The sequence below is a fragment of the Lutzomyia longipalpis genome, chromosome 2 (assembly GCF_024334085.1).
Source record: "Lutzomyia longipalpis isolate SR_M1_2022 chromosome 2, ASM2433408v1".
NCBI lineage: Eukaryota > Metazoa > Arthropoda > Insecta > Diptera > Psychodidae > Lutzomyia > Lutzomyia longipalpis.
The window spans coordinates 36,015,191-36,028,415 of record NC_074708.1 but is presented as its reverse complement, the minus strand read 5'-3'; the positions used below and the strand labels follow the sequence as shown (position 1 = coordinate 36,028,415).

At 38.6% G+C, this 13,225-nt stretch overlaps 6 protein-coding genes across 6 annotated transcripts; 3 read left to right on the top strand and 3 right to left on the bottom strand.

Moving 5' to 3' along the window:
• The first annotated feature begins 200 nt into the window (after positions 1 to 200).
• On the top strand, positions 201 to 2,292 carry LOC129790491 (carotenoid isomerooxygenase). The gene is made up of 3 exons (XM_055827990.1): positions 201 to 308; positions 374 to 1,756; positions 1,826 to 2,292. Exons 1-3 carry the CDS (start codon positions 279 to 281, stop codon positions 2,096 to 2,098), a joined length of 1,686 nt encoding a protein of 561 aa, XP_055683965.1. The 5' UTR covers positions 201 to 278; the 3' UTR covers positions 2,099 to 2,292.
• Positions 2,293 to 2,733: 441 nt separating this feature from the next.
• Positions 2,734 to 11,480, top strand: LOC129790501 (sodium channel protein Nach-like). Its single transcript, XM_055828004.1, has 3 exons — positions 2,734 to 3,077; positions 10,675 to 10,867; positions 10,930 to 11,480. The coding sequence occupies exons 1-3, from the start codon at positions 2,743 to 2,745 to the stop codon at positions 11,416 to 11,418; spliced, it is 1,017 nt and encodes a 338-aa protein (XP_055683979.1). The 5' UTR covers positions 2,734 to 2,742; the 3' UTR covers positions 11,419 to 11,480.
• Positions 3,596 to 4,969, bottom strand: LOC129790497 (zinc carboxypeptidase-like). The gene has a single exon (XM_055827996.1). The coding sequence runs from the start codon at positions 4,918 to 4,920 to the stop codon at positions 3,649 to 3,651; it is 1,272 nt and encodes a 423-aa protein (XP_055683971.1). The 5' UTR covers positions 4,921 to 4,969; the 3' UTR covers positions 3,596 to 3,648.
• Positions 5,422 to 6,939, bottom strand: LOC129790495 (zinc carboxypeptidase-like). The gene has a single exon (XM_055827993.1). The coding sequence runs from the start codon at positions 6,815 to 6,817 to the stop codon at positions 5,537 to 5,539; it is 1,281 nt and encodes a 426-aa protein (XP_055683968.1). The 5' UTR covers positions 6,818 to 6,939; the 3' UTR covers positions 5,422 to 5,536.
• LOC129790496 (zinc carboxypeptidase-like) lies at positions 7,053 to 10,306 on the bottom strand. The gene has a single exon (XM_055827994.1). The coding sequence runs from the start codon at positions 10,264 to 10,266 to the stop codon at positions 8,989 to 8,991; it is 1,278 nt and encodes a 425-aa protein (XP_055683969.1). The 5' UTR covers positions 10,267 to 10,306; the 3' UTR covers positions 7,053 to 8,988.
• Positions 11,481 to 11,485: 5 nt separating the features above from the next.
• LOC129790505 (uncharacterized) lies at positions 11,486 to 13,225 on the top strand. The gene is made up of 3 exons (XM_055828011.1): positions 11,486 to 11,626; positions 11,688 to 11,923; positions 12,889 to 13,225. The coding sequence occupies exons 1-3, from the start codon at positions 11,527 to 11,529 to the stop codon at positions 13,132 to 13,134; spliced, it is 582 nt and encodes a 193-aa protein (XP_055683986.1). The 5' UTR covers positions 11,486 to 11,526; the 3' UTR covers positions 13,135 to 13,225.

Genomic DNA, 13,225 nt, shown 5'->3' with positions numbered 1-13,225 from the left:
GTCAATCAGCTTTGCCAATTAATCTCAAATCTTCTTTTAACCTTGATCTAGATGAAATTTAGAGAAGATTTGTCAATGTTAATCCACCGCCTCGGTTTGCTTTTGAAGATAATCACCTTCAATTGTGATCAATTTCTACACAATTTCTGCCTGCCTAAGTCACGATGATTCAGCTTGAGGTGCTCTCACTCTGTGCTCATAAAGCCCCGCGGGAGCTTTCATTGTCATCACTTGTTCCGCGTACAACGTGGTAGATTAAAGTACCTTTAAAACGTGAAATGATAAAGAAACTTATTTGTGATGCAAAGGTGAGAATTTCCTTTCAAAGATCCTTTTTTTTTAAGTTTTTGAGAAGAATATTTTTTCTCTGTAGGATCGTGAAAACACAGGAAAACCCTCAGCAGGGAAGGATCTCTATCCAAATTGTGATGCAACAGTGTGGACAAGATCGTGTGAGAAGGAGATTTTTGTACCAATTGAAGGACGATCTTCAGGATCTATTCCCAAATGGATCTGTGGGAGTTTACTGAGAAATGGTCCGGGAAATTTAAAATTCGGACAAATGCGATTTGATCATCTCTTCGATTCATCAGCTCTCCTGCATCGATTTGCAATTAAGGATGGCAGGGTAACATACCAATGTCGCTTTATTGAGACAAATTCCTATCGAAGGAATCGAGCTGCTAATAGGATTGTTGTGACGGAATTCGGGACGAAAGCTGTTCCTGATCCTTGTCAGTCAATCTTCTCGCGTGTGGCTTCAATCTTCCATCCAGGAGAGAGTAGCTCTGATAATGCCATGATCACCGTTTATCCCTTTGGGGATGATATGTTTGCCTTCACTGAGACACCTGTTATGTTTCGATTTGACGTTGAAAGTCTCGCTACGCTCGAAAGGGTTAATCTTTACGATAAATTCGGCATTGTTAATCATTCATCGCACCCACATATTATGCCTGATGGGAGGATTTTCAATTTGGGATTGAGCGTTTCTGGAATGGGACCAAAATACACAATCCTGGAATTTCCACGAGGGAAGAGACAGTGGGAAATGGCAAATGTTGTAGCCACATTGCCTACAAGATGGAAATTACATCCTGGCTACATGCACACTTTTGGAATCTCCGAGAACTTCTTCATCCTCATCGAACAGCCACTCAGTGTGTCTGTTCGTCATATGATAGCTGCTCATGTGAAGAATGAACCATTGATGGCTTCTTTCAAATGGTTTGAGGAGCACAACACCCACATCTATCTCCTAGATCGCAAAACAGGAGCTCTAAAGCACACCTTCTACTCAGAACCTTTCTTCTTTCTCCACGTGATAAATTCTTTCGAGAAGGAAGATCATTTAATTCTGGACATTTGTTGCTACAATGATCCTAAAATGCTGAATTGTATGTACATTGAGAGCCTCCAGGAGATGCAGACAAATCCTGACTATGCAAAAATGTTCAGAGGGCGTCCTCTGAGGTTTGTCCTGCCACTTAATCCCCCAACTTCCTCAGCTAATAGCTTCATTGGCAAATTAATCAAAAAGAATGATGAGAATGATGGCAGAGAAAACCTCATAAAGCTTGAGGGAACAGCTGCAGAAGCTTTCTATGCGGATAATCGAAAAATCTTCTGTTTCCCTGAACTCCTTTGTGATCTAGGATGTGAAACTCCTAGGATAAACTATGAGAGATTTGGGAGAAAGGAGTACACGTACTTCTATGCTATCAGTGCTGATGTGGATGCAGATAATCCTGGAACTGTAAGAATGAGCTTTTCCTTAATTATTTTCCCTACAAAAAAATATTTTTTGAATATTTTCTTTTTGTAGATCATTAAGGTAAATGTGAAGAATAAAACGAAGATTACGTGGTGCGAAGAAAATTGTTATCCAAGTGAACCAATTTTCCTGGAAGCTCCGAATTCAAAGGCCGAAGATGATGGAGTTATCATAGCCAGTCTTATCTGGGGGCGAGGTGATGAGAATCATACGGGGCTGATAGTTCTCTGTGCTAAAACACTAAAAGAACTAGGACGTGCTGAATTTTTTACACCCACTCCTGTGCCCAAATGCCTACATGGGTGGTTTACACCACAGAAGTAATCAGAAAGCTTTGAAAAAAGCTTTTTCAGAATCAATATTTTTAAAATCAAAATGATTTTCTTAAGAATATCTGAAGCACAAAGAAGTTTTTAAAAATTTGACAGAGAAAATTGTGGAGAAAGTTGTTTTCCAAGAACTTTCCCATCCCTAATTCCTAAGGTTGAAGAATAAAAATAAATTATATAGAAAGAAAAGCTTTTTCTTTGGGAAAATTCAACGTCAAAAAAATATGATTAATATTCGTGTGAGGGATTAAATTTATAACTAAAAAGGGATGAAGGGAACACGGATGCTGTCGATAATTGAGAATTGAACAACACCTTCAGGTACCTTTAAGTGGAAGTCTATACCCTTCTCTATGTAGCTTCTCCTTCCCCCATCCTAGGCACCGTAAAGGTGGCGAGAAAATGAGGAATTGCCTGTTCATCTCACGTGAATTCATTATCAGAAGCATGAATGAAACATGAGCTATTCGCGCCCTGAATAAGCAATAAGCGCCCCCGAATAGGCAGGCGGGAAGAAGAAAATTCAAGAGGCAAACACTTAATAATAACCATTGTCTCCCTGTATAAGCTCATTTATCATAAATTCCTCGCACCATAAAAGCCAAGAAAATTCCGCTGTCTCATGCAGTCAAAGGGAAGATGGGCCACACGGGAGGTCGTCGGTCATTCTGGGGGTCATACCGTGGATGCTTCACGGAATTCTCAGAGAAAACCTTTGTACATGGGTGCCAGCATACGGTGGAAAAGGGACGTTCTAACGTGGAGAGAATGCTGTGGACATTGCTCATCATGACTGCAATTGTTGCAACAATCTGGCTCCTTGCCAGCTCCTATGTTACCTTCCTGAAAGCCCCAACGGCTACAGGAAGGTCAGTCTATCGTGTCCCCATAAGTACAATTCCTTTCCCAGCCGTGGCTTTGTGCAGTGGAACGCGCATTAGTCGAGAGGCTCTTACAAACTACAGGGATTACATGTGAGTTAATACCCTCTCAAACAAATACTCGCCGGAAGCCTGATGGCTGCACCTTATCTCAAGAGCTCTCTCTTGGAGGGATAAATTCCTCTGTGACTTATTCATTCATGGGAGGATTGCACAAGAAAGTGAGATTGTGCAGGAATTACATAAATTAATTTCAAGGAGGCACGAGAACGATAAAATAATGAGAATGTAGAAAACCCCAAGAGCTTCTTAAGTTGTTTTTGCTTTGAATTTAGAGTCTTTAAACTTTTTCCAATGAGTAGTAATTTGTAATTTTTTTACTTAAGTTTTTAATCAATATTTGTAGGGAATTAATCTCTATATTCTGTGAGTTTTTCCGCAAATTAAAGACTTAAGTATGTGCTTGAGAAATTAAACAAACAGCTAGAATTTTTTGCTTTCACGAAAATAGAGCTTAAAAATAAGCTCATAAAAGCTCAGAGAAAGGAAATAAAATCTGAGATGATTTTATTTTCTCTCATAAAAGCTATTCTATAATAAAAAATCTTCAATTTCAACAAATGCTCAAGTTTATTTCCAAACAATAACAAGAAAGCTCAAAGCTTTAATTTTCACCGAAATAATTAAGCTCCTTAGCCTTATTGACAAGTGCCACGAGTGAATCAAGAGTTTCCAAGGAAGTTGGCCTGATCTGCTTAGCAGGAAGAGTAAATCCACCTTGGAAAATATTTTGAGGTCTCAATTCGTAGCAGTACGAGAGATCAATTCCGAGGACGCCCTTGGTGTAATCAATGGATGTTCCTGCTGCAGGATAGATCGTACTGTAGATATCACCAACAGTGTACTTTGTTCCGTATCTCTTAGCCAAGGCCTTTGCAGCTACATCACCGATCTCCTTGAGATCCTTGTGGTTATCAACGTGCTGAGCGGTGTAGCCATTGGGGAAGATGAGAAGCTGACTGAAGGAATGGAAGGAGATGTAGAGTTTCACTTGATCCTTGAGCTTCTCAGCATAGCTCGAGACAGCGAGAGCTTCGGGTTCGGAGAAGGCTTTTGGACCGGCGTAGGTATCAGAGCAGGGCTGATTGCTGGCACCAACTTCATTCCAGTGGAAGTCCCAGTTGCGATTGGCATCAGCACCAACGCACGATCCGTATGGTTGTCTGGTCTTCCTCCACATACGATCCTTCTCATGCGTGTACACATAGCCATCGGGGTTGACGCTTGGGAAGACGTACCAGTCGTAATTCTCAGCCAGATCCTTTACAGCCTCATCCTCACTTGTTAGCAGCTCGTTGACAATGAAGACTGTTGCAGCTGGTGTAATCCATTCACGTGCATGAATACCAGATTCAACAAAGATTGCTGGCCTACCCGCGCCATGGGATAGCTTCACGCCCAAAAGGTCACGCCCCTCGTAGGAATTTCCAGCAGAGACAACAGAAACAACATCTGGATGAGCTTCTTCCAGAGACTTGAGCCAAGCATGAATTTCATCGAGCGTGTGGTAGTTGTCGAAATCAAAGCCCTGCGTGCGGCTTTTAGCCAGATTCATCATCCTACGCTCCATATCAATCAATTGTTGAAGATTTTCCGCCAAAACTTTGCACGTCATCCCATTTCTCTTCAAATAATCCTCAAAGTCGGCAAACTTGTGCGGAGCAACGACAATTTGGCTATCTTCAGCTAATTTTGAAGTCATGTAGATAAAGATTAATCCATCGCTTGTCCCATCGAGGCTCTGCAGAGCTTTGATATCCTCATGACTGTTAACAGTCACCCCGTAGATCCTGTAGTTGTCATAACGAGCAACTTCACCCAGACTCTGTGCCAAAATACACGACAACACCACCAAAAGAGCTGAACTGATCTTCATCTTTTTCACACACCTCCCAGAGCAACAAGAAATCGAACTGAATGGAATAATTGTGAACTGTTGCTTTTATAGCGTCTTTAAGTATGCTGCTTCTTATCGAGCCAGACTCATTCATTTCAGGTGTTTGATTTTTTTATTACAAAGAGGTACTCGTAGTTTATCACCCTAAAGAGGTTTTATTTTTATTTTTTTACAATAAAAATAAATTTGAACTTCACACAACTTAAGTTGGATGATCTTTTAATTGATTAGATTTTGTTACAAGTAGTTCAGTAAACTTTAAAGAAATTCATGAGAAAAAGAAAAGGAGTTTGTTCATTTTAGCGTTCCGGAAAGTCTTGTAAGGGTTTTTAAGATTTTCAAGAAAAACCGAAATTTTCTAAACTAATAACGGAACCAGTTGGAAAAATTCTTTGTATTTTTTATGGTTTTTAAAGATTAAATAATCCTTTAAGCCACATTTTATGAAATCCAAAGAAAATATCATTAATAAGATAAATATTTTTCTTTTCAAGATATCTTTTTATTCTCAAAATTTAATAAACAAAATATTTCTTTTACAAATAAACTTTTGAAGAAAAGTTTAAAGTCTCATAATTCACGGAGAATAAAATTTTTATTGACGATCAAAGTATTTTAGTTCTTTGGCACGCTTAACTAGCGCCACGAGAGAATCAATTGTCTCCAAGGCTACAGGTCTAATTTGATCAGCAGGCAATGTGTGTCCACCCTCTAAGTTGGACGTGGGACGCAGCTCGTAGACAAAGGAAAGCTTAATGCCTAAAGCTCCATAAGCCCAGTCGATGGAGGTTCCAGGAGCTGGATAGATCGTACTGTAGATATCCCCTACGGTGTATTCAGTCCCATAGCGCTGAGCTAGAGCCTTAGCAGCACTATCCCCGATATCCTTGAGATCATTGTAGTGCTCAACGAGTTCTTCTGTGTACCCATTGGGGAAGAGGATGAGTTGACTGAAGGAGTGGAATGAAAGGAAGAGGTGCAATTTATCCTTGATGCTCGTCATGTAGTTCGCAACAGCAACAACTTCGGGTTCAGAGGCAGGTGATGGTCCAGCATACTTGTCTGAGCATGGATTGTTGGTTGTTTCACTTGATGTCCACTGGAAGTCCCAATTACGGTTGGCATCAACGCCAAAACATGCCGCAATATCAGGATCTGGCTTCAGTGTTTTCCTCCACATGCGATTCTTCTCATGCGTATAAACAAACCCGTCTGGGTTGATATTGGGGAAAATGTACCAATCGTAGTTTTCAGCAAGATCTTTAACACCTTGATCAGAACTTGTTAGAAGTTCATTGATTAGGAAGATAACCGTTGCTGGAGAAATCCATTCACGTGCATGAATACCAGCTTCAACGAAAATTCCTGGCTTATCTGCACCACGAGAAAGTTTCACACCCAAGATATCACGCTCTTGATATGACTTTCCAGCAGTGATAACGGAAACAACATCTCGATGAGCTTCCTCCAGAGAGTTCAGCCAAGCATTTATCTCTTCAATGGTGTGGTAGTTGTCGAAGTCAAAGCCATTGCTTCTCCTCTTCCTAAAATCCATTGATCTACGTTCCATGTCGATCATACGTTGCAAATTCTTCTGTGTCACTCTGTGTTTGATGCTTTTGCTGTCTAGAAAGCTCTCAAAAATATCAAATTTATGAGGAGCAACAACAACGGCAGCTTCTTTGGACAACTTAGATGGCATGGAGAGGAAGATGTATCCATCACTGGTTCCTTCAAGACTCTCCAGAGCTTTAAAATCCTCAACTGAGTTCACCGTCACTCCGTAGATCCTGTAGTTGTCGTAACGAGCAACTTCCCCAAGGGTGTGTCCAAATACACAGGAAATGGCAATCAAGACTACAATGCTGATCGTCATCTTGAAGCGTGGAATGAAATTGAACTGAAGAAACGCATCAGAGACAATTCTTTATATAAGAACTGTCTCAAGTGTTTGTCTTAAGTTTCCTTATCAGGCACACTTTCGATACTTTGTCCACGTGTCTGATTTTATTTATCAAAGCACTGCACTTATGAGTCTTCTTGGAGCCACCGTTGAACCTGACGTCATGAGAAGATTAAGTTCAATCGCGTAATATTTTCGTTTTGATTCATTTTTTATTCAAATTTTGACTTAAATTTTCATTAAAACGGTGAAAATCTTAAATCTTTTTAAAAAAAAATTTAATTCTAGAAGTATGAATCATTTGGAGCTAATGAGTTTTACTACTTAATCTTTAACCCTTAAATGAATGACTTCATCTTCTGTGTCATCAATTTCTCCTTATCTTAGCTACTCTTTAGATTGTTTCTAACTTAGTTCTTCAACAATTTGTAAGGTTTCTGATAAGAAAGCTAAAACAGAACAACTAAATAAATCAGAGGCATTTTAAATGCAATGTATTAGACTTCTGATAAGTCTTTTAATTTAAAAGACTTTTGAAATCTCTCCAAATGACTATAACTTTCTTCTTCAGTTCTTTCGTTGTGGAAACAAAACCAAATTAGAACTTTTAACTACATCGTAGAACCGTTCATAGATAATCGAATAAAGGACAAAACGAATTTCTTTTCATAAAATTTATTAAAGTACAAGAAAAAAAAGAAAGTTTGATCTTAATTAGATCAGAATAAATTGCGTCTGAAACAAAAATAACCAAGCTTTTCAGCCTCATCTACCATAGCTATTAGTGAATCAATTACTTCAAAGGAGGTCGGCTCAATAAACTTAGGATCCAATATGACGCCAAGAATTGTATTTCGAGCAGGTCGTAGTTCATACGCATAAGCCAGAGGGACACGACGTACTCCTGAAACCCAGTCTACGGATGACCCACTTGCCGGATAAATAGTATTGTAGATATTTCCATATTTATAATGTGTCCCATATCGCCTAGATAGGGCAGTAGCTGTAGCAAATGCTATCTGATCTACATCACGAAAATTTTTCACTGGTCTAGGAGAATATCCATAAGGATACATAAAGAGTTGACCGAAAGAGTGGAATGAGATGTAAAGCTTAAGCTTTGGGATATTTTTGAGAAATGTAGCAAGAGCCCAAGTTTCTGGTTCTGAAAAAGGTCTTGGCCCTGCAAATATTTCAGAACAAGGCCTTAGACTAGAGCCTTTTTCCATCCAGTGAAAGCCAAAATTGCGATTTGCATCAACCCCATAGCTCATCCCATAAGGTCTTCTGGTTTTACGCCAAAGACGATCATGGGTGTGCGTATAAACGTATCCATCCGGATTTACAACTGGAACAATGTACCAGTTAATGTTCCTTGCTAGCTTCACTATTTCCTCTTCTTTGCTTGTTAAAAGTTCATTTATTAAGTAGAGAATTGTTGCTGGAGAAATCCATTCACGTGCATGTATGCCACCTTCTATGAAGGCTGTTGGATTTCGGCGATTGTGGGAAATTTCTATTCCGAGTATCTCACGATTCTCATAGGATTTTCCTATTCTTAACAGCTTTACGTGCTTCTGATACTTTCTGCTTAAATCATACAGCCATTCGTAGATATCGGTTAGAGTATGATAGATTTTAAAATTCATTGGCCGAGACTTGTCCGGGGTCCAATCATTTAAAACTTTTAATTCCTCATCAAACAGCCGTTGGATGTTACTTTCCATCATTTTAATTTTTATATTTTTCTCCCTCATTAGAGCTTCAAAGCTTAAAGTTTTATTGGGAGATACAATGACTTGGGCTTTTCCTCTGACAGGATGTCTTTCAACAATAATTCCCATTCGACAATTATTCTCAAGAGATTGGAAAACATCAAGCTCATCCGATGAATTAACAGACATTCTGTAAACTCGATAGTTGTTGTATCTTTTAGCTTGAACTCCCACAAGTACAGAGAAGGATAGAAGAAGAACTATGACCACTAAATTCATATTTTTACGTAGACTTTTGCAGTGAAAGATTGAAGCTCTACTAGTTCCATTAAAGTCGAAAAAATCTTTTATAAGAACGAAAAATTAAGCTTATCGACCGTAACAAATAAAACATTTTATTACCAATATGCTTTAACAATCATAAATAATTTACAAAGAGTTTTCTTCTTCCCTCATATAGCCTAAAGCTTCAGCTTCTTGAACCATAGCTGTTAGTCCGTCCATTGTTTCTTCCCCTGTAGGAATAATCTGATCAGCTGGGAGCATAAAACCATTTCGTGAATTCCGATCAGGTCTGAGTTCGAATGTAAAAGCCAGTGGGACTTTATTAACCCCATGAACCCAATCAATTGACCCCCCAGAGGCTGGATAGATGGCCTCTTCAATGTTGCCATATTCATACGTTGTCCCGTAGCGCTTTGAAATAGCTCGTACTGTTGCATTGGATATCCTATCGTAGTCCTGAGGCTTTGTAACCTTCTCCGAAGTTCCATAGGGATACAACAGCAATTGGCTGTATGAATGTAGGGAAACGTAGAGCCGGAGATTCTTTACACTTGATATGTATTGTGACAGGGTACGAGTTTCAATTTCCGAGAATGGCGCACTTCCGGCGTAGACTTGAGAGCAGGAGAAGGAACTCGAACCCTCTTCCATCCAATGATGATCCCAATTGCGATTCGGGTCAGCACCGTAGCAGAATCCATAGGGTTGACGAGTCTTTCGCCACATTCTATTAGCAGTCGCTGAAAATTCATAACCGTCCGGATTGACGCTGGGGAAGATGTACCACGTGTAAGATTGAGCTAGTCTCTTTGTTTCTGGATCTTCACTTGTTAGCAGCTCATTGGCTATGAAGGTGGATGTAGCTGGAGATATCCATTCACGTGCATGAATTCCTCCTTCAACAAAAATTGCCGGATTCTTTTCGTTGTGGGCGATCCTTACACCCAAAATCTTTCGCTTTTCATAACTTTCACCTCCAACAATTGTATTCACTACACCAGGATGCTTAGCCTCAAGACTCCTCATCCAGTTGTGAATATTTTCAAGCCTGTAGTACCTTTCCCAGCTGTAATCACCTGTATCGGCTCTCAGGTTATTCAGCCTAGCATCCTCGTCAATTACATCTTGGAAGTTTTCCTCAATAAGGCGAAAAGGGATTTTTTGAGCCCTCAAAATGGCCTTAAAGTCCACAATTTGATTGGGAGAGATGAGAACGTTAACTTCCTGTGGGATCTTCCGCATCAACGGAGATAGAACTTCGACACCACCACTTAATTTATCTTCAAAATCTCTTATTAATTCAACATGCCTCAATGATTGAAGCTCCAAACTATACACGTGATAGTTATCAAAACGTTCAGCCAATGCTAAACCACTTAATAAGACGATAAACGAAATTAACAAAATGTGAATTTTCTGCATTTTCACACGTCTACAGTAGAACTGGGAATGATATAAAAGTTGATTTTCTTTCTGCTTTTATGTGAAAGAATTTCGGGTTGAATTTCCACCAGCATAGCACTGATTTTGCAATATAGTTTAATGCTTTATACATTTGCAAAGTCGAAGGCAACATGAATTGCCATTGATATACTGATAGTGACCCAGTTGGTGGGTGCCTGCCTTCTAAGCCAGTATGTGATTGTTCCGCATCGGAAGTTCCTCAAAAAAAGATTTACACCCCTTGACCCATTTATTAGCTATTTTATTATGTTGTTTGCCAAAAAAAATGTTATCAGAATAAGGAGTTTTAGTACGAAGAGTTTACTTTCTTTTAATTCTGGTGCAGAAATTTTAATTTTTTGGTCAATTTTCTTTTATTTAAAATAGTTTTTCAAAGCAGAATCAAACAACAGTGAAGATTTCAGAGACTCGTGAAGGTGTTTACGAGCATCTTCTGCAATTGGGATCTTTCTATACGCTCAATGTAGATCAGGATGACTTTTACCTCTACAATCGTCTTCACAGCTTTTTCATTGAATTCTACGGCAACCCCTATCCTCTAGGAGAAATAATTGCCAATGTAAGATATTTCCAAGGCTCATAATTGATGAAAATTCCTTAAAATCCCTCCTAAAATTCCAGTTAACTCCTCCTTGTGATGACTTCCTCAAAGAATGCTACTGGAACGGTGTAAAGATGGACTGTTCGACAATCTTCAATACAAACTGGACAGACTACGGCCCATGCTGTACGTTTAACTACCAGAGACTAACTGGCGTGGAAATGGAAAGGATCTCTAAGCAAGGATTAGATATTCCTAGCCCCAAACCGCTCTACGTTAAAGAATCCGAATTCAAGGAAGGCCTGACCGTAATAATTGAGCAAAATTCATCAGATCAAAACTACAACGTTCACTCATCAATGGCATCAAGAGTCCTTATTTTTAATCCTCAGGATTATCCTGATATGGGCAGTAATGCCTACATTGAGAGACAAATTCAACTTTCAGGAGAAGTCTTCATTGAACTCTTCCCAGAATCTTTCAAGGGAAGTCAAACGATGCGGCATGTTTCAGCTAAGGCACGAGGATGTTACTTTTGGGATGAAAACACATTAATTTACAAAGGGTGAGCTTTTTGAGAAAATTCTCCCGAAAGAAGCTTTTTAATCTAGCTTCCTTTTTATTTTTGCAGTTTCTACACCTTCAGTGAATGCCAACTGGCTTGTAAGTTCAACGATATGATTCGCTTCTGTGGCTGCTACCCCTATCAATATGCAAACATCTACAATCAATCTCGATGCTTGCTCAGTGACATCTCATGCCTTATTAAATGGAAGAGTAAGTTCATCATTCATATTAAAATGATAAACTTTGTTAAATAAATTTTAAATCTTGCTAGGTATGTGGGACAACTCTGAGCCTTATATGGTAAATTTAAATTCCCATTTCATTGGAACTCAATGCTCAGATTGTAGACCACAGTGCAACTACATAAAGTACGGCATTCGTTCGCATTTTGGCTTCGTACAACCCTTCACCCCAGCAGATTTCTTCAATGAATCCATTTCCATGGATGAAAGTCACTTGAGCGTCGTTCATGTGCACTTTGCTCTTCCATATGCCGTTGAGTATCTTGTAAGTGAATCAGAGTTGAATGTTTTTCCGTAAGATAGATTAGAGATTTATTTTTAGTGGAAAGAAATTTCCTTCTTTTAAAAAAAATTAAATCTTGAATTTATTTTGTTGTGAAGCTTTTTCCTTTTAGAAACTCTAAACTTTGCAAACTTTTTTGTGAAGTCCTAGCTTTTTCCGGGGGCGTCAATGTGAGTTTTTCAATTCTTTAGTAATAAAAAAAGAAGTGATTTTCCGACGTATAGAGACAATAACAATTTTCCGGGTTTTTCGTCGGTTAAAAAGAGGTGAAAAACCCTCACATAAACTCATGAGTTCTTTAGTAATAATATAATCTTCTTCAAAGACACGCTGAAAGCTTTGGTAAAGAACAATCAAATTTAACACTTATAAGATCAATCTTTCTAAGCTCAAAATTTGATCTTCATTTTTTCTCAAAAGAAAATATTTTTCCAAGTTTTCTTTCGACGATCTTGAAGTAATGAAACTCCCCTGTACACAGATTCAGAATTTATCACGGATATGTTAAAGAAATTTTATTCTGTAATGATTTAAAAAAATGTCGAATTGGCCACAGTGGCCAGCAAAATCCTCCAAGGGTTAAATTGTAAAACTTACCTTGAAGCCCCCGAAAAAATCAGAAAGTTCTTTAAAAGTTTGCAAAAGTCTCCGTAAAAGAAAACAAGAATCGATTAAAATTTCTTAATATTTTTTTTTAACATAGAATCATTAATCTATAAAAGGAAATTCTTTTCAACTCTATCTGAACATCATACATATTCATTTTAAATCCACATAAATCTCCTTAATTTATAATCTCCTTTCATTTCATGGCTCAGCAGGGATTTATTGACAAAATTTTCACTCATCTGCACAATTTTCCTCCCCATGAAATGTGACCCTTTTTACCCCACAATCCTGCATTAAAATTTCTTCTTTTTCTTGTTTAAAAATTTTCTATTCAACAGCAAACCATCGTATCTACTTGGTATGACCTCTTGGCTACTCTTGGTGGTTTAGCGGGCTTTATTATTGGTGCAAGCTTACTCTCCGTGGTGGAATTTGCTTGGTATGCCAGCGGAAAGCTCTGCACAGTGTGGTTTGAGAAGAGCCCCGAAGAGAAGCTCAAATCTCTACCACAAATCTATCTCAGTGATTTCAAAATTGTCGAGAGAAGGAATTTTCCAATGGAAGATGCTGTGAAAAAGAAATGAAGCAATTCTGCTGAGAGAAACTATTTTCCATGCTATTTAAGCACATTCTTGCACTCAATGTGGCTTCTGGTTGTGTTGGAAAAATGCAATA